The 20,668-nt window shown below is 48.9% G+C and overlaps 2 protein-coding genes across 4 annotated transcripts in view; one reads left to right on the top strand and one right to left on the bottom strand.

Moving 5' to 3' along the window:
* The window catches only part of LOC101758137 (DNA ligase 6), a 10,732-nt gene extending 9,070 nt beyond the window's left edge, over nucleotides 1-1,662 (top strand). Inside the window, exons 16-20 of one of the 3 annotated variants that reach the window (XM_012846390.2) lie at nucleotides 37-198; nucleotides 280-368; nucleotides 462-561; nucleotides 921-1,038; nucleotides 1,185-1,662. In XM_012846390.2, the coding sequence (XP_012701844.1) occupies nucleotides 37-198; nucleotides 280-368; nucleotides 462-561; nucleotides 921-1,038; nucleotides 1,185-1,375 (660 nt within the window). In that variant the 3' untranslated portion in view covers nucleotides 1,376-1,662. Of the gene's footprint in view, nucleotides 1-36; nucleotides 199-279; nucleotides 369-461; nucleotides 562-920; nucleotides 1,039-1,184 lie in introns of those variants that run through there. The other 2 variants (XM_012846391.2, XR_001164115.2) reach the window with 2 other exon arrangements.
* A 16,019-nt stretch (nucleotides 1,663-17,681) lies between these two features.
* On the bottom strand, nucleotides 17,682-19,385 carry LOC101757724 (transcription factor RAX2). The gene is made up of 2 exons (XM_004969514.4): nucleotides 18,976-19,385; nucleotides 17,682-18,861 (listed from the first exon to the last, which is right to left on the bottom strand). The coding sequence occupies exons 1-2, from the start codon at nucleotides 19,109-19,111 to the stop codon at nucleotides 18,071-18,073; spliced, it is 927 nt and encodes a 308-aa protein (XP_004969571.1). The 5' UTR covers nucleotides 19,112-19,385; the 3' UTR covers nucleotides 17,682-18,070.
* Nucleotides 19,386-20,668: the final 1,283 nt, after the last annotated feature.

Genomic DNA, 20,668 nt, shown 5'->3' with positions numbered 1-20,668 from the left:
TAACTGCACATGAATCAATCAATTTCTACCATGTAGGTAGAAGCCAGCGAAGCTTCACCAGACAACTCTAGCACTTTGCATAGAATGAACACATTTTTCAAAAAGGCATGCGAGTCTTCTTGTGAGGGTATAATGTTAAAGACTTTGGATGTTGATGCTGGATACTCTGCTTCCAAACGCTGTGAATCATGGTTAAAGGTGCAAACAGATTTCACTAAGGGAGAAATGTTTGACATCTTCTGTGTTTCCTGAAGTATATGCCCTCATCATTGTTTGCAGGTCAAGCGTGACTACGTGGAAGGCTTAGGTGATAGCCTTGACTTAGTTCCAGTCGGTGCATGGTATGGAAATGGGCGGAAAGCTGGATGGTAGGTTTAGTCCTAGTGGATTCTCCTTTTCATTTCTTTTATTATTTATTACTGAACAGTACCGACATAGTCTGTACAAATTTGTCTGTACAGGTACAGTCCTTTTCTTATGGCATGCTACAACCCTGAAACTGAAGAGTTCCAAAGTGTATGCCGTGTTATGTCTGGTTTCTCAGATGAGTTCTATAAAGAGGTATGGATGCATTGCTGCTTTGATGTTTCAATGGAACACTTGTTCCTAGTAGCGTTTTATACTTCAAACTCAATAGAGATAATAAATAAATGAGCAGGTACAGAAACTACATATTCACATTGCAAGGAAATTACATCTTATAAACTACAATGTGCAGGATAAATGAGCAGCACGGATAAATGAGCTCCGAGCTATGTGACATTTGATTTCCTTACAATGTGAATCACATAAATCAATGAGTTGTTTATATTATTTTTATACTTCAAACTCAATATAAATCAAACAGTGTGTCAAAAACTCTCCGCTTCTGTAGAAACACCCTCTGGTTATGCTTTTGATGTTTGGAATTTAACCTACAGATGAAGGAGTTTTATTCTGGGGAAAGGATACTGCTCAGGAAGCCTGTTTACTACAAAACAGATGAGCAACCAGAGGTGTGGTTCACTGCAGAACAAGTTTGGGAGGTCCGAGGCGCAGGTAACATGAAAACCCAACTATGAACATTTTTCCACTTGAAAGCTGCTAGCCTCCTGCTACCAATACTTCTAACACATAGGCTAGACATCGTGGAGCATTATATCACGGCGAGCAGTGTGTTTATCCTCCTTTGTTTTCCCGTGCAGACCTCACCCTATCGCCTGTTCACCATGCGGCCATTGGGTATGTCCACCCATCGCGTGGCATCTCGGTGAGGATGCCGAGGTACATCCGCTCGGTTCCAGATCGGAGCCCAGAGGATTGCAGCACGGTCGCTGATATTGCCACAATGTTCAAAGCTCAGACCCGGAAGATGGATGTCAGCAGTGAGGGCTAGGAGTAGGGATGCAAGCGAGCAGATGAGGTCGGCCCATTGCCTCATCCTAGTTTTTCTTTTGTTTACCAATTTTGCATACAAAATGAACTAGCGATACACCACTGGTTAAATGGTGAAAAATGTAGAACAGTCACCACTGACCCCCCCCTGATTTTCAACTTTTCCATCTTTTGTACAGAAACATAATAGTTGGAAGCAAGCATCTTATCTTTTGTAGACGCTACCATGTAAATACCACTAGAAATCAGCCTTTTACTGCAACGGGATCACCGGCCCATCGATCGCCACGATCTGATTGTCTTTCTGTTTTGTTTGGTCTTGTCTATTGCAAATCCTTCCGTAAAGATTGGGCGGATTCGTGGTAGGTGCCTCCGACAAAACGAGGACCTCGTTGTGCATGCCAATATTCTTACTCCTTCACTATCGTACAAGCCGTATGACGCGGCTTACACATTTAATAATCACGAGTTCTATAATGAGCATAATTAGCAGTTCTATAATGAGGAGTACCTGCACAAGCACTAGCTAAACTCATGCTCCGGGAAAGGCTGCCCAAGACAACGCTCGCTTTGGTTGCTTGCTTGCTTCACACGAACGCTTTAAAAAGCGCCAATTTTCCAACTCAGTTTTAAGAGACTTGACAGCTTCTCATCAGAAAGCTAGGTCAACGAGCACAGGGAAAAGCTTGTTGTGGCTGGGACAACAAACAACATCAACTGGTCCAACTTATGCAGGGCAGGGTAAAAGAAACTGTAAAAAAGAAGGACGAGTCAAAACAACAGGGTCTCTCCAATTGGAGACGCATAGTGCCCTAGTCTTCCCCCGTTCCTTTGCGTGCCTGATTTTTTCAAAGAATGCCACATACAAAATGGTACCAGTACTAGCTAGCTTGCATCAGCTTCCATGAAACCTTGACGCGTTTGCACTCTCGTTTAGCATAATCAAATGCCATAAACCAAAGTGTGAAAGCACAAGCTCCATAGAAGTGCGAAGCTCTCAACTTTTTTTATACACATGTTTACCCTTTGGTCTTCAGACTACTACATGACTAGTTGCACAATGTGATGTGTCAATATGTCATGACAGAAAGTACCATTGACTCAGCGCTAGGGGGTTCAAAGGTGACAAGTCGGCCATACTCTTTACAAGAAAACCAACCGCTGACGAGCGAATGATGCCACAACGTGACACGGTACATACACAAGAGTTCCTAGCTAGGAGCTAGGACTTGGCTGAATTTTTTATTTTTAACCCCTTTTTTAAAGATATTTTTAAAAATAACCCATCCCAACTTTATTTGTACGGGTGACCCTTTTGGTCACGCCGTGGACTATGGTGCGGCAGGTAGGCGTTGCTGCCGCGCCACATGCCTTAGCGCGGTAGCGCTACCACGCTGGTGTGGCGCTAACTGGGCTAGATCCTCCTGCGCCACATGCACTGGCGTGACAAGCCGCCTGGCGCGACAGCGCCCAGTATTGACAAGCACGCCAGCCCTTCCTCCTCTCTCCCTCCTCCCGAGCCACCTCCTCTGCTCCCCTCCCCCCCCCCCCCCCCAAATCCGGTGATTTGAGGTGGGAAAAGTGGGGGGAATCGATCCTCGCGTCGTTGGGAAGTTATCCCCTACTTTTTTCTTTCTCGGAGGGTGTTTAGGTGAACTAGGTTTAGGATTTCATTTTGAAATTTTCATGATTTACAAGTTTGTTATGTAGTAATGGATGCTTACTTCATACTCAGTCGACTCTCTGCCTGCGATTTTAACATGTAGAAGTAGTTGCATGCATTGATTTATATAGTTATTGATGTATTTATGTAGTGTACATGGCATGTGTAGGTTTATTTGTCTGAATTGTCGAATTAATGTAGTTTAGTGTTATTGTTCGTAGTAAATGAGCTGTATTTTGTATTTTGTAGATGGATCATTTAGTTTGTATGTTTCATGGTGGAATTGTGAAAGAGAATGGGGAGTTTGAGAATATGAATGAGGTAGTGGAATTGTTCGATGCTCGTCCAAGTTTTAAAGATTTAGTTGACCGTGCAATGAGAAAGTATGGATGTGGAGTGGATGAGATGACATTGAGAGGCCGTTTTGATTGTTGGAAAGTTAGACCTCATTGCGTTCGTATGAACTTAGCATTCGAGTCTAATTGGAAGCAATACAAGGAGGTAGTTGAGCATGCAAATGTTGTATGTTTGGAGGTGGTAGTTGATATTTGTCCTAGGCCTAGCGCAAATGTTGCCTTGAGAGATGAAGTCCAGTTAGTGGTTGAGAATGGTACCCAAGAGTCAACAATTTCACAACATGGTTTAGGTGAAAGCCAATCTGATTTTGGCTTGGCCATTGCGAATGATGAATTTTCCAATGATATTTTTGAGCGGGAAGAAGCAAATATAGATGGTGATGACATATCTCTAGGTTCCAAAGATGATGACTTTGAGGAGAAGGATGGGGCAGAAGATGTTCAGGCCAACACACATGAAGATGTAGGAGTCAGAGATAGGCCTGAATGTGAGGAGGAGGAGTCACAAACTGAGGAGGATGAGTCTGAATCTGAGGAGGAGGAAACACAATCCGAGGAGGATGGGCTGCAGGTCAACACTACAACCGTGCATGATGTAGAGGACATTGATCGTGTGGATGAATGTTTTGATTACACCCTTAATGAGTTGCAGCTGTTGAAGGAATGTCATGTCGAACTCCCATCCGTTCCCTAAGCATGATCCACAAAGCCATATGTGAATCTACTATGGTGAATTCGGAAGGGATACCCTATAGTGAGAATCTAGTGATTAAGAAGGGAATGAAGTTCAACAGTTTTGAGAAGCTCAAGTTTTTGTTGGCCGACTATGCAGTGAGGTTACATAGGCTTTTCAGTGTAATTCACTCTGACAAGAACCTAAGGTATGATGTCATGTGCAAGCAAGGATGCACAGGACAATGGAGGATTTCAAAAATTGTGCAACCTCATACTTGCCGTTCTTCTCAGCCGAAGCGAGTGCATGCCCAATGCACAGCTACGTACATTAGGCGACGCATCCTAGGTATTGTCCGCGCCGACAGCGAGACATAGGTGCCATCTCTCGTGGAGTCCATATTCGCCTTTAGTGGATACCGTGTCAAGTATTTAAAGGCATGGCGGGCGAAACAACACGCCATTGCACTGCTTTGGGGAGACTGGAAGGAGTCATATGGTATGGTTCCTAGAGTCCTCATCGTTATGGCCTACTACAATCCTGGGATAAAATGGTTCCCTCACACGTCTGGCATGATGCAACCTGACAATGGTATTTTTAAGCACGTCCTCCAAAGGGTTTTTTGTTGCTTTCCACAATGTCGTGTGTCTTTCCAACATTGTCATCCTGTGATACTTGTTAACACTACATTGTTGACCGGGAAGTATAAGGGTACACTAATGATGGTTGTTGCTGTAGATCCAGAACAACAGCTTGTGCCTCTAACTTTTGCCTTGGCCGAGAGAGAGAACAACGACAGTTGGTCATGGTTCATGAAACTCGTTTGCCGATACGTACTTAGACCATCACGGCAAGTATGTATGATCTCAGATCATCACTATGGCCTCCTAAATTGTGCGAACGACCACATGGATGGCTTTCCACCGCTTGTGCATAGGTGGTGCACGAGGCACTTTGCGCCAATATGTGGCGTCGCCAAAAGAATAAGGAAGTAATTGGAAAGTTGAAGGTTTTATGCATGGTACATACAGAGAAAGAATTTGATAAGAAGTTAGAAGACTTCGTGAAGGACTTGAATGATGAGGCTAAACAATGGTTGAAGGGTGAAATGGAGGATAAGGACAAATGGCTGCAGGCTTTCGATGAGGGAGGGATGCGTTATGGTATTATGACCACAAACTATTCGGAATCCTTAAATAATGTTTTCAAATGCATCCGAAGTAGACCCGCAGCCAGAATTATTGAGTACTCGTTCCAAACATGCAACGCGTACTTTGTGGACAGATGGCAAAAGGCACGTGATCTGTTGAATGAAGGTCATAGGAATGGTAAGGTTGCAGATGACTATATATCAGATGCTGAGCTAAGGTCTGTTAACCAATTACCAGAATCGTACGAGTTAGAAAGAATGGTATATTGTGTAAGAGGTACTGGTAGTACTAACATTGGTTGTGAGAGCCATGGAGGGCGGAACTACAGAGTGGATCTCAACGAAGGTTCGTGCAGCTGCAAGGTTCCTCAACTGTTGCACCTTCCATGTTCACACTTGATTACAACTTGCAAGGCAAGAGGTCTTAATTTTGAAAGCCCTATGTACATGTCACCATTGTACTCTAGGAAGCACACCATTAAAATTTGGGAATCCAGCTTTGAATCTTACCTTGATCCGTCACAATAGCCGCCATATGAAGGCCTAGAGTACATGCCAAACTCCGAATTGAAGAGAGGCAAAATGGGTAGGAGGCAGAAGAAGCATTTGAGAGGCGACATGGATGAGTCGCATGGGAGGCTTTCAACAGATTATGGGACTGGCGATTTTGATGTGGACAAGTCAAAAAATTGTTGCTCCAAGTGCCACAAGTTCATTAGGAATTGTACATGCTGTAAGAAGATATGTAAGGGCAAGAAATTTAAGGGGAAAAAGAAAAGCAAGCGTTCTTCCAACCTAAGGGTAGTCGTTTGAGGTAGTAGCGTGCATGTTAAACATTTTAAGATGTAGTATACTTGTACTTATGCCTTATTGATAGTATATTTTTTTGTTACTCTACTAATCATGCAAAGAAGGTTATTACTAACGAGTTTTGTTTATTCTATTTCAGGATGGTGGATCTACCCTACCCGCTCCTTGAGGCCGCGTACGACGTGAACCACCACGACCACCTCCTCGTTAATCACCACGAGGCCGCGTAAGAAACTATGGCCGCACCAGGGGGAAGAGGCTGTGGGAAGAAGGGCCAAGGTGCCACTTCTGCCATTCCTACCATCACTTGGCCAGGTTCATTTGGCCCTACTAAGTATGATGAACCAGTTGATCACTTCCCTCTCAAAGGGAGGAGTTATTTCATTCTGCCTCACGTACTGAGGCCATATGATGATCGGAAGGATGCGTGGCCAGTTTGCCTCCATGGGGAGCCTTGTGTCGCGCAGATGTACAATGACTATGGGAAGGGCGGCCATCACTTCTTCAGGTGCCCTTATGGATTAGTGAGTACTCGTACCCTACATAATCATTCATTAATGTACTATGGTTACAACTAACAGCCTCATCAAAATTGTCTTGACGAGGGAAATTGCCGCTACGCCAAGTGGGTAGATCCTCCAATCCATGAGCACATGAAAGAGTACATCAAGTATTTGAAGTGTAAGATCTTTGACCTAAAGCAGAGGAACGAGACCCATGAAGCGGACGCTGAAACCAATGCATGGGTCATTAGCATCAAGGATGACCCAATATGTCCAGATCCATTCTGCAGGTGCGGTTTGTTGACGCCGGTTTTTGACACATGTCAGGGTTGGCGTCAAGAGGAGAAGAAAGTGGCTGATGCGATTAAACAAGACGCTATGGCTAAAGAAATTGACCGATGAAACTACAGTGTTTTGGCCAATTAGCCGATAAGATCAATGGGGACTGGCCGATTGGAAGCCAGAACAGCTCGACCGATATGGGCCTGAATGGGCCAAGACGGTAACAAGATGAAGACAGGATTGGCCCATAGAGGATTGGATGGTGTTTGACTCCGATGCGAGTTGTATCCGTATGTAAATATTTGTTGCTTTGAATAAGACATAGAATATTAAGTCATAATCGGTTAGGAAATGAGTTGTAACAGGGTATAAATAGGTGCCTCGTGAGGCTGACAAAAGCATCTAAAAACATCAATACAAATCTACTTTTTTCATGCAACTTTACTTTCAAGTCGGCGACTTCGCCAAATCCTTTTCTTTTCACGAGTTCGTGCGAGTTGGTAGGGCTGTATCAACATGATTTCCAGCCAATTTGTAAGTTCCGCATTTCGAGTAATATCTAAGCTTTAACTTCGGGCGCATCGCTGTTGTTTCGTTTAGATTTATTCACTAGTTATCGATATTTGCTAGAATGATAGGTTTTGCCTATTATTTTAGTTTTTATCACCAGTTATCCAGCTTGAGGCACGAATTGTCGGCTATATCAACATATTGCTTATCATCATATAGCCGATTAGATCTGTTTCGAGTGTTGTCTCTGTAGCATTATTTAAGTTACTCTAGCAGTCCCTTTTTCATTTGCTATGTGATCATCGGCTGTCTCATAGCCGGTCATCCTTACATTACATCGGCCAATCCGCTGATACGTCTTTTAAAGCAGATCGGAAACTCAGCTAATTGAATCTCTGGAATTTGACATCTGTTCTTCCTTGTCAATCAACAGGTCAGATTGACTGGCACATCGCGTGAACCGCACCAGTGCGATAACCCGAACAGGAGCTAAGCAGATCCTCCCGGATCGTGTGCTCGACGCAGGAGTCGGGTCCACTGTCCGATTTTTTTGCGTCAACACGGTTACCACATGAAGAAGAATAGGCCTTCTTATCCTCTATCGTCTGGTGGTGGTGGCTACTCACAAGGTGGACCGTCCCAATACTCCTAACAAAGTTAGTACTACTAGATGATACATCTATGATACTGCAACCGGCTATTTTCCTTTACCAAAGACATGTTAGATTTAGTAAGGCTCAACATATTTACTAAACAAGGGAGCCACACATGCCATTGCAAAATGTAATAAATTGTGTATGTCAAAGACAATGATGTCGGATGTTGCATGTGTTATCGTAGTGTCATGCAACAATACATACAACACCATTGCCTTTTCGTGTTTGTATGCAATGAAATCCGGGACTTTATTACTACCACATGCTACATATGTAGACTTTTCAGAGTCCGCTAGCCTTTTCAGGCCTCTCTAGACTTTGTAGTGCAACTCTAGCCTTTTCAGGGCCGCCTGCCTATTTCAGAGATCCTAGCTTTTTCAGGTGCATCTCTAGCCTTTTCAGTGCTTTGGCACATCAACTGGACAAACAATGTTTGCAATGCAAAATAAAATCCTGAACTTATCCAAAACTTAGTCTTGGGCCCCTATAAAACCAAACTTTGCCTGTATTCCAAAATCATCACCTAGTACAAGTAGAACATTGAATCCATGGCATGGATGCAAGGTTCCTTGGATCCACCTCCTCCCCATCCAAATCTAGATGTCAGCACTAAGGATTATTATGGAACCCATAATCCACTAACATGTGACTATTGGCCTACTTGCTGGCATGGTGAACAGGCGGTGGTTCAAGTTTATGAGCTCTTTGGTGATGCCGGACGACATTTTTTCCGTTGCCCACACTTCAAGATTACATTCTTAACTCATCGATTATGTCTATTTTTCAAGAATTACATTCATTTGTTTAAACTTCTTGGGCAGATCAACGATTGCAGGTTATAGATGGCTAGATGGAACCACATCTCCAAGAGTACATTTGTCATCTTCACCTAGTCAAACAACAATTGGAGAGGACAACATGCATAAACATCATCAGATAAATCAGTTGTTGCAAGAGAACATGCAGAAGGTTAACCAAGTGACCCATCTTCAACAAGAGAAGGACGAAATGACTGATTGCATCAGGCAACTTGAGGAACAACTACGGTACCTAGGAGAGGAACGTGAATCGACATTTCATGCCACCAATGGTACCTGGACGCCAGAACTACTACGGGTAGTAGTCGTAGTTTATCTAAATTTAAGTACTTGTCTTTTATCATTTGGTTGTTCGTCATTTATTTATGTACTGCAAATGTTGTATCACCATTTGGTAGTTCGTCATCTATTTATGTACTGCGAGTATTGTATCACCATTTGGTAGTTCGTCATCCACTTATATACTTTGAATGTTGTATCATCGATAATTAATATCTATAGTACCCATGGTTCAATGCAAGACAAATACAGAGCGAACTAGATCACATGGATACATAGATCTCACAAATAAACATAGTTCTCACAACTAATGAAATACAAGTACTAACTCAATGAACACATTCATCTAGTTGGAGTCACCTTCATATAGTAACTCATCATCACCCCACCCATATCTTCTTCATCATCATCCCCTGCAATAACAACTCCCTTCCCTTTCTTGTCGACATTAGCATTATCTTGAAGCAGCTCTCTCACAAGTGCCTTGACCGCCTCCATCTGTGCCTCCTTTGCCATATCTTCTTTTCTACCGTTGTACTTGTCACCCTTACCAAAGGCCATACCAAAAGGTAAGTCGGCAACAAGTGCTTTCATCGCCTCCATCTGCGCATCTTCTGCTCTTTCTTGTAACTCTTCCATTTGAATCCTTCTCTTCCTTGCCTCAACCTGCTGAAAATATTCTTCCCATGAACCCTTAAGGTATTTTGCATTTGGATCAACCACAAAACCTATGCGAGCTCGCTCCTCCCTCAACCTTTGTTTCTCCAACTCCCTCTCCTCCTCCAACTTCCTCTTCTTTTCTCTCCTCTCACATTCAGTTAGAGGCTATGGATACTTGGTTCTGTTCTGCCTCCAATACTTAATAAGAGTTTCCGATATATAAAGTCCTTTAGGCTCCACCCAAGTCTCGAGAACCATGTCTTGGTATATTTTCTCCCATAACAAGTCACTGTTAGGTATAGACACATCATACTGAGACCTAATCTTATCTCTCAAAGCTTTAGTTTCTCTTGACTTCCATGGTTCTGATGTACTACCTAACTCATGGTGACCATAAAAGCCTTCCCAATCGTATGTCCTTCCCTCCTTAAAAAAGTCTTCAAACTCAACAAAAAAAATGACACAAATCATCACAACAAAAAAATGTGAATAGTTCCTCACCCAATACTCGACATATGCATTGCCACAGAACCAACCATAGCCAAGCTCGGAGGACACCACACCTTGCGTAGCCAATATACCACACTTGCATCTATCACTAGGAAATGACTCACATGGCCATGGTGCCTTTATAGTCTCGAACTCCCGCACTTGCTCCTCGTTGGCCACAACAGCTTAGGCCCATGGATGTACTCATTGAAATCACATAGTGACCATCCATCCTGCATATACTACATCTCAAAAAAATACAAGTATGACTTGCAGAAGATCGAAACATTATGGTACAAAACGTACATGTGTCTTTAGCGAGCATCGGAAAAATGGAGTGAACTTAGGTGCAACCCCTATGTTAAGACGCATAAGCTTAGTAGCAACTCCACACTTGCATAAGGGACGACCCCTCACATGCCTGCAGGCAACCTCCTGCTTCTCCTCTTCGATCATTGGAGGTAGGTTTGGAGGAGGAGGAACCTAACGCCTGAACTACTGGTATGGTTCAAGCTTCGTCATATCGTATGGGAATAGGTGGATCCTGAAATCATATTTCTAGTCCATCTATCCACTGAAAAAAAATAACAAGGGCTTGCATGCATAGGATCAAACTTTCACTTGCACACATAGTAGGCTCTTCCGACGGTTTTTGGGTGCCTTAATTATTTCACCTCGGCTGGCACACCACATCTACAATTTGGGACCGGAACGGCTGGAGGTACGAGAGCATCCGCATCCGACTCACTTGGATACTGCATATAGCCTATGTGTCACTTGTATTCATACCCGGTCGCTGATATTTTTTATACACCTACACAACAAGTGAGCAAACATGAATTTAGATTTTTGAACAATACCATTGTGTTGCCAACGAATAGGTCTAACCATTCATCTACATTGCATACCTCCAACTAAATCATTACCAAAATATCAAATCAAACATATGTTACATTTTCTAAACGTCAAATCTAAGGGCAGAACCATACCTAAAAGTGTACTGCAACTCCGATCTATCAACGTGAACTTCCATTGCTTCAACATTCAACATCTTATCTTAACCCTAGCCTAGCCTAGTTAAAAATATAATTAAAAAAAGTTAAAATAAAAAAATCGACTTGGTACGAGCCAATAGCCCCCTTTAGGACCATCTCATTTTCTATCATTTGGTACGCTACCTACGGAAGAGTCCAACAAGGCCGCAGTAATAAACCTCATCGTTTAGCCGCTGATCCGATCTCCACCCATCGTCACCTCTCTTGGAAAAAAGTTGACGTGACGGGCAGGGTCATGGCCTTCCTTGAAACGCATCCCCCTCTATCTCTTCCAGCAGCGCGTCGGCCAGCCAGTCAGGCGGCGGCATGATCGCAGCCGGGGAATCGTCAACCCGCTTTCCTCTTAAGCCTGCAGATAAAGGGCAAAGCTGACAGCCCCAGGTCGTCGGCCGGACGCCCGGGCCGGCTGGGTCTGGCCGGGTCTCTCTCAGCAGCCCGCAGGCACTAGCGGCTGTCGCCGCGACTACCCGGCCGCGGCTGGCTGCCCCGCCGGCCGGGCCCCCCCTCTTCTTTCCTCCGATCCATCTCTCGTCCCGTCCGATCGCTCCGTTTCGTTCGCCGCCGCTTGCTCGCTCCGGTTGTTTTGCAGGGCCCCTGATCCGCGCCCGGCTGACAATCATGGAGCTCCCTTTTCCGCACCGTGTGTGTCTCTCTTGTGCTAATAAAGCAGGCCGCAGCAGCTTTCGTCGCTGCCACCTTTCTTTATTTCTTTTCCCGGGCGAGTGAGTGATGAACGATGAGTGGTCGCCTCTCGGGCCGGTCCATCCGTGCCCTGCTGCACGAAGACGACTCGGCGAGCCAGCGAGCGAGGTGTAAAAGATATGAGATCCTGTTGCCGAGTGTACAGCGTCGACGACGTACGGACGTAGATGGACACGTCGGTGTGGCACGTACCGGTGCGTGTACGGAAGGGACATGGAATGTGTGTGTACGGTTGGTGGAGAGGAAGCACAAGGTGTTGGACTAGGCGACTAGCCATGGCCTAAGCAGGCTAGAAAACCTTTGGAAACTTTGACTGAACTTTAGAATTCGTACATTCGCGAGATCGACGACGGGTTGCTTCAGGGTTTCAGGCGCACGATCGATCCATCTTTTCCAAGGCTTTTACCCGCTGGGTCTGGGGGATGCAGGTGCCGGAGAAAGATTTGCCGTGTCCGGCTGGCCATTGCGTCCACATGAGCAAAGCTGTCAGCTCCCTGCCGTCTTGTTACTGTCCTTGCACTGCAGGGTTAGGAATATATGCTCTCTGGAGACGCGATCAGATCAGATCAGGGATCAGACGCACGCGTGAATGTGAATAGCAAGTACATGCGTGATTTTACAACAGAGGGGTGGAAAAGAAAGGAAAGCAAGAATCGCTGGATCGGGGCAGGGGGGCCATGCCGCGTCCTGGTCATGGAGCTGAATGCCGCTCGACCGATTGATGTGTGCGAGCAGAAGCGTTGACCTTACCCTCGCAGCTAAGCTATAGCTAGCCCTACGTTAGGTGAGGCCGATGGCCGATGGTTAGCACATCAAACACCACCGGAGGAATATGCATGCACGACATTGGCAGCCGCACACAAGCTGACAAACGCTAGAGGGAGAGATAGAATAGAACTGATTCAGGAAGATATGGCTGCTGCTGCTTCAGCTTTACCGTGTCCCTAAAGAGTGAAAAACTCAAACTCGTAGGGTTCATAGCATAGGGTAGTCCATGCCAAAGCAGGCTAGCAACAGCAGCTCGAAAACGCAGGCGGATCATTACCTAGTACAGCAACAGGCCAGTTCCATTCCAGTGAGAAGAATTAAGCACAGGCTGACGCCGACGTTGACACGCTGTCGAGCCGTGCCTGGCCGGTAGCTCTCCTTCAGGATAAGAGGGGGAGGCCCAGCATCTCTTTCTTTCTCGTCAGATGCTCCAAAGCGGCGCGGGAATATTCAAGGCCGGCTAGGCGACAAGGGCAAGCGGCGCGAGGGGGGGATTATTATTTCGGTGCTCGGCGGGCGAGGGCGAGGGAGATCAACCGGGGGGGTTGACGCCTGACGCCCCCGAGAGCGACGGCGCAGCAGACGGGATGATCAACGGCGAGGCCACCACCACCACCACTTTTCTCATTCGCCTCTGTTCAGACTTCCAGACGGTGCAACAATTGCAAACAAATCTGGCTAGTTTCAGGCCGAAGTCAGAGGACCGATTCGTCCTGCAGCCTCGAGGACTCGTTCGTTCAAGCTGCTGCTTTCGTTTCCTTTCTTTTTCAAGAAACCTTTTCCAGCGTTTTTCGATGAAGCATAGAGAAAGCTCATCCACACAGAGATTTCTCCACTGATACGCTATGAACCAGTGCCAGAGACTAATGAGAGAAACACAGCGTACACATGCGCATCGGGAATTTTGCAGGGAATACGTACGTACTGGTCTGAAAGAAAAACCGAAAAAAAGGGCCTAAATATCTTTGCTAGGCACACCTGAGCCCTGTGATCTGCAGTTTTGCAGGTGGTTGCTGCTCGTCGCGCCCCATGCGGTTTGCGAAAGTGCACGTCCTTTTCTGACAGCTTCATAACACTTTGGGGTGCAGCTAAGATGTGTTCGCCCTTTGTTTCCTTTTATCCCTTTTTAGGTTGGTAGGGACAGCGATATATATAGGAGAGAGAGACACCGCACGCATGATTTGCACTCTCCTCCCAGACTAGCTAGCAGCGGCAGTAGCCCGTCGAGGCACCCACCACGGTGTGCTCCCAATCCCATGCACTTTACTTGGAACCGCCGGCATGCATGTGGCTCGCAAGTAACCAACCAAGCAGAGGGCGCACGTGTGTAGCCAGCCGTTCGCCCAGGTTTCCTCGCCTGTCTGTCTCTTGCATTTGCTCCCTTGTGAAAGTTTTTTTCCCCAGATCAACAGCCGATGAGAGGAACGTGCCTTCAGTACCGGGTTCAAACCCTCCTTTAATACCGGATCAATTAACTGGTACTAAAGGAGTATTAAAAAATAAAATAAAAAATCCGTTGATCGGATCCCTGGTCGCACCCACTGCCGATCTGCCCGAACACCGGAGCCCCGGCCGCACAACACATGAGTCCCGTACCGAAGAGAGGGAGGGAGGGAGGCAGGGAAGCGGCGTTCTTACGTTGCTCAGCCACCGTCACTTCCCCTCAGCCCGCCGGTTGCCGCCGCCGTCGGATCTGAGGGAGAGGTGGCCGCTATTCCAAGATCCACACGCTCCTTGCTCCACCACGCCCTACTGACGCTCCACCGCCACGCCCTCCCGCCAGAGTTCGGCCGCTCCTTGCTCCGCCGTGTCCTCTCTTCTTGCCTCTGCCGCTCCTCGGCACATGGAAGAGGTAAGAGGCGAGCGGAGGGGGAGGAGAGGGGCAGTGATGGGATCTGTGTGCGGGAGGGGGAGAGGATTCAGCTGGAGAGAGAGAGGGGGGATTCGGCGGGGAGAAGAAAAGAGAGGTGTGGGTGAGAGGATAAGGGGACGAGCCGATAAGTGTGGGGAGGGGGGGTGAGCGTGGGGTGAGAGAGAGGGGGGCTAATGCATGAGAGGAGGTTGCGATCTAGTACCGGGTGAAACCTGCACCCGGTACTAAAGGCCGTCAGGCACATTAGTACCGGGTGAAGCCTCCACTCGGTACTAGAGGGGGTCACGAGGGACTCCTCGAGGACTAACCGCTAGGTTCGATACTAATGCTCTCATTAGTACCGGATCAAAACGCAACCGGTACTGAGTTTCGAGACGAATGCTAAATTTTCCAGTGACAGAGCCTGAACGAAAGCTATGGCGCACCGTTTACAGCTCTGTTTCTGAGCTAACAGGTGTGCAGCTTTAACCCTGGGGAAAAGAGACGGTTATCTGCCTAGCTGGCGATCGTATTGGAGCCCGGCAACTTGTTCCTGTCACCATTTTCTTCTAGAGAGCGTCGGATGCATTTGTCTGGATTTAAGGTTTTGCGTAAAGTTTTATCCTTTTGCCGTTTCGGTTTTATGGCACATGCATCTATCTCTATCCTATCACATAATTATTCTCTACCCTATTCATTTGACCATGCCTGGATAGCAGGTGGGCAAAAAGGCAAAGAGTTGGCATTACATTTAGAGCAAGAGCTTAACAAGTTAACATTGAGTGAAGGAATAGGGCGTTAGTCTTTCACCTGCAATGCATAGTCAAAACTCGGTAAAAGTCAGGCCAGGCACACTATTGAGGAATGGTATGTGCATACAAGAACCCAAATGGCACAAGTTTCCCACACAAGTTACGCTACCGATGACGCAAAGTTACCAAACTGAATTATTTCTACATCTACATGCACGCCTCAACACCGTATATATAGCTCAGTAGTCACTGGTAGCACCACTTCTTTGACAATCTTTACTCGTCAAGTAAAGTAGCACGGTCCCTACAACTATGGCAAAAGAAGGCTTACACACCGTACAGCCATACCATTTCCGACCACCAAAAGGCCACCGACCTTCAGTTTTTTTAGTCACCCGGCCCTTGACTAAACAATCCCTTCGGGATCATCATGCCAATCAGAGCAAACGCTTTACCCTTTCTTTAAACATCTCCTCGCCCGTCGATCAGATAAGGATCAGGACCGGTCTCCTACATTTCGAGACACAGGAAAGGATAGCTTACTTATAGCCAGATTTATATATTTACATCTCTCGAGCATAGTCAGTCCTACGTGCCTTTTGGCCCATGTCCGTTGCCCGTGACGCGCGACGTGACGCTGCGAGAGCGCCAATGCATCCCACACCCACGCCGCCCATCCATCGGAGGGAGAGGGAGGACCGGAGGAGCCTGGCCGTGCGAGCGTGCGTGCGTGCGTGGTGTGACTGATGAGATGGTTGTAACCATGGCCACTGGCGCGTGCGTCATGGCCAGACGGGCAGGGCGGAGACCGGGCAAGGCAGGCCAGTTCGAACCTTCCCTTCAGCCACGGTGTCAGCAGAGAGACCTCGGCGCCTCTGACCGGCCGGTGACGGGGGGCAGGGCACCGCGCTTTGACACGGACGTCGTCGCCGGAGCAGGCTCTTGCAGAATCCGGGAGAAAAATATTGGGGCGCCCCATATCCATCCGTGAATCCATATCGCGTCCGGCCTGGGATTTCCGAGTCCCGATGCAAAAGATATGTGAGCGCGGTATATTATATAATGGCACGATGATTGGTGTGTGTCACTAAGGATGTCATGTACATGTAACAATGTATACTCTATGTTCCTAGTGTAGTGGTTTTTTATTGGGAGATTAGCATATGCGTGCCGTCACTGTTCGCGTGAAAGGTGTGTCCGGTTCCTTGTGGTCCATGACAAACGAAAGAGATGAGGAAAGGTTCGTTCGTACTGGGTGTCGATACACACACACACACACACAAAAAGAGAGGCTCTTGTACGGTGCTGAATCTTTTTTACGACGGTCGAGTGAGAATAATTGAGCCGGTAATTGGTGCTTACGTGTGGGGCTATCGCGTGCGTGCATGGCAAGGAAGCTTCACTGAAACTGATAGTTGGACATGGTCATCGTTTATACTCTATAGCTACTACTCGAGCTAGACGGTCACTTTTCTCTCGCAGCACAAGTTTCTCTTGCAGGCAGCACGAGTGTCAAAAACATCCCTGCGATAAACAATGGGAGACATGCCTAAATGTGGCTAGTTTATCCAACGCCAATCCCAACGTACGCCGCGCGCCATGTGCTCCAAGAGGGACATCATCGAGACGTGACAAAGATCAAGTACTGGAACCAGATGGAAAGTACCATTAATCAAATGCAACGTGGTTTGGTATGCGCACAGGGAGAGGGATGAGAATCCAACCCAATCATATCATCCTTTCTCAAGGGAGTTGCTTGCGTCCACACGCCTCGCTACGCTATTTCTCCCCGCGCGGCGCCGGTGATTGGCACCGGCCGGCCGATCGATCTCGCGGCCTCCTTTGATGATCAACAGAATCCAACGGCTCGGTCGGCGAGGACCCGGTCCGCGCGCGGGCGCTGCTGCCCTTCGCCCCTGGCCCGTGCATGCACGCGAGCCTCATGCGCGCTGGTCCATGCCGGTGTCGCGAGCGCACACGGCACCCCGCGCACCAACCCCCGCCCGCCCGGCCGGCCTCGCCGCCGCCTCGCGCGCCGGCCGCCGTCGTCATCGCGCGATCATGACGAGGAGAGACGCGAGCGCATGCACAGCGCACCGAGCGCTTTCACGTAGCCTGACTCAGCCACTCAGGTAGTAGTCAGGTCGCAAACAAGCGCAGGCCATGGGACGAAGGCGATCGAGATATTGCATCCGGGTTGTGATTTTGACAGTCCCGGGAAAGTGACAGGTCGCGGCTACTACTACCAGTAGACAGTAGTATAATTCTACGTGAATTAATTGAGTGCTTAGACTCGAGACGACTTGCATTGGTTGCTCGAAACTACGACTTCATCTCTAAAAGCTAGGGGCACGCGGGGAAGGAAGAGCGAGCCCTGCCATGTCATTATCACAGCGGGAAACAATGGCACTGGAGAATAGTTCTGAACAGTGACCGGCTCATGACTGACTGACTGGTTGGTAGGCCGAACAGAAGCCAAGCTATAGCAATGGCGAATTGGCATCATCAATCCACAACTAATAATTTCTCTATGACATGGCGCTACGAGTCACAGACCATAAGATAATGTACATGTAATGACCTCTTGGTCATGGAGAGATCGATCGATGGACAGGGAGAGCCAAGAACTAGCAAGAGACGACGCTAGCCATGAGTCATTGCCGAAGCTTCCGCGCGCGCGTGGACGGAGCGTTAGTGTAGTCCCTCTCCGTCTCTCGTTTATGTCAAGCTGTGGCACAGGCCGGCCGCCGGCGGCTTGACGTGATCCGCGGCCGCCCACACCTCCGCCGCCTGCGCGTTGGGGAAGTAGCACGCCGCGAGCTCCTGCAGGGATGACGCCCGGTCCTGCAGCAGCGGCGCGAACCCGCCGCCGAAGAGGTCGCCCGGCGGGAAGTCGCCGACCCCGAGGAGCTCGGGCAGGAACATGTCGTCGATGGCCAGGCCGCCGGCCCAGCTGTTGATGATGCTGGCGCCGGCGGGCTGTGGCGGCGGCGCGGGGGAGAACTCCGCGAGCGAAGACGCTTGATGCTGCTGCTGCAGTGGCGGCAGTGGCGCTGTCGCGGCGCCGTCGTAGCGCGCGAGCACCGCTTGTGCCTGCAGCGGCGTCGGGGAGGAGAACATGGGCCCGAAGCTGCACGCCGCGTCGCCGGGGCTCGCGGTGGTGACCGCGGACGAGGCGGACGCGGGCGACGGGTGCATGGAGGCGCATTGGGTCTGGGGGGCGCCGCGGCGGCCGCGGCCGCCCGAGCCGCGCTGGTGGTGGTAGTAGTCCTGCTGCTGCTGGTTCATGGCGATGGCCTTCTTCTTGAGCTTGGTGTTCCAGTAGTTCTTGACGTCGTTGTCCGTCCGGCCCGGCAGCTTGGAGGCGATGATGGACCACCTGCTCCCGATGGAGTTGTAGAGGGAGCAGATGATCCGGTCCTCCTGCTCCGTGTAGCCGCCGTGCTTGATGTCCGGGCGCAGGTAGTTGAGCCACCGCAGCCGGCAGCTCTTGCCGCACCGGTTCAGCCCTGCGAGAGCACATCATATGACCACAAACCATCAGAATTCTATGAGAAAATCATCAAATTGCTTGTATGTGCACAAGTATCTATCCATCTATCGCAGCACCGATGTAAACTCACCGGCTTTGTGGGGGAGCGCGATCCAGTTGCCGCCGGTGCCGTGGTTCTGGACGTAGCTCCGCAGCAGCTCGTCCTCCTCGGGCGACCACGGCCCCCGCTTCACGCTCGTCTTGTCGCAGCACGGCGCCCGACCCATCCCCGCTCCAACTTCTTCTCTTTCTCACCGTATCGGCTCCGACCTCCGAATTATCAGACGCGCGCGCGCACGTGTAGGGAACTGGCACGGCGAGCAGCAGCCGGTGGGGGAAGCCCTTGGCCTCGGCGCGGCACGGGGGACGGGACGGGGCGTTGCAGACTGCGGCTGCAGCTGCAGCGGCAGCGTGAACTTCTGTGCGGGGGCGCGGCCGGGTGGGCGTGCGTTTTTGGCAGAAGATGGCAGAAGGCAATCACTGGCAACAAGGCTAGCAATCAAGCGAAGCGAGGCTGCAGCCTGCGGGAGCGCAGGCGCGTTTTATAGCGGGCAGCACCACAGGGTTGGTGCCGGGCCGGGTGGGGCGTGGCCTCGTGGTCGTGGGCCAGGCGGCGACCGTCTCGCGGAGCCGTCCGTCTCCCCGTCCCGATCCCGACCGTATCATTGTTCGTCCCTGTCGCCGTATCGCGCCGTGGCCGCTCGTATTTAAAATGTTTTCGCCACCATAATAGCGGGTGTTTGACCAGTATGTTATACACTTATACTACATCTGCTACCTTTGAGCATAGTCAATCCGTCTGATTGCAATTAACCACAAGCATGTGTATGCATATACATACAAGTAGTAGCGCTTATTATTTGTTTTTTACCTCTGAACCATCTGCAGGCACGTGGTGAAGTTGCGTCTTTTCTTTTGTTTTTCCCGGTAGAAAAATGGGCCTGGGAAGGTGCATCGCAGCTCGTTCTTCCCCCGAGTGTGCACTCCGTGCCAAATGTGTTTTTGTTTCTCGGCGGATCCGCGGAAACCGTGTGGCTACTGCGTAAAACTTGCCTCATCTTTTCTGTTTCACGCGACGTCATGCCCCGCGACCCAGTTTCAGAGTGGAGCTAGCACCGGACTGAAAGTAAATAGGAAGAAGCTGAGCACGGATGACGCACACATCTTCATCGCAGAACTAACTGAACGTACGTTCAGGTACACGTTGCTAATCGCGAGATTATCTGCTTGTGAACGCATCTCAAAAGCGGTTCTAGCACTGTAGGCATTGACAAATGCAGGGCACCGTACCGTTGCCCCCTGCCTGTGTGTTCTGAACCTGCACACGGCCATGCGACGCACGCTTGTCAAACGAGCACCCATGCGGATACCGCCACGGGATAAAGAAAGAACACGAGCAGGGCATGGCCATATGAATTGTTTGATCGCTTGCCTAGCTTTCGGCTAGGCGATGGAGCATCCACAAGGTTTCCACTCCAAGCGCGCGCCGCAGAGCCACAGGAGTCAGGGGTCAAGCCCTGTGACTCACAAGTTTGTGCGCAACCGGGGCAGTCTTCGCGTCGACGTTACGGCACCGAACCCGTTTGACATCGCAGCGAACACGACTAGCTGTGGTCCGATGCTCCGGTTCACGGCCTTGACCTCGTTTCATTTCATCTCCAATCCAAGGAAATAAACAGAGGCAAAGGGGCATGCACCTTGACCTTTGCGTTGGTGAAGACTTTGGGGGTGTTTGGCACATAGGGTATTTTAGCCCCTGTCACATCGGATGTTTGACACTAATT

The sequence above is a fragment of the Setaria italica genome, chromosome V (assembly GCF_000263155.2).
Source record: "Setaria italica strain Yugu1 chromosome V, Setaria_italica_v2.0, whole genome shotgun sequence".
Lineage (NCBI taxonomy): Eukaryota > Viridiplantae > Streptophyta > Magnoliopsida > Poales > Poaceae > Setaria > Setaria italica.
The sequence above is the reverse complement of the archived record's forward strand: the minus strand, read 5'-3'. Positions and strand labels throughout refer to the sequence as shown.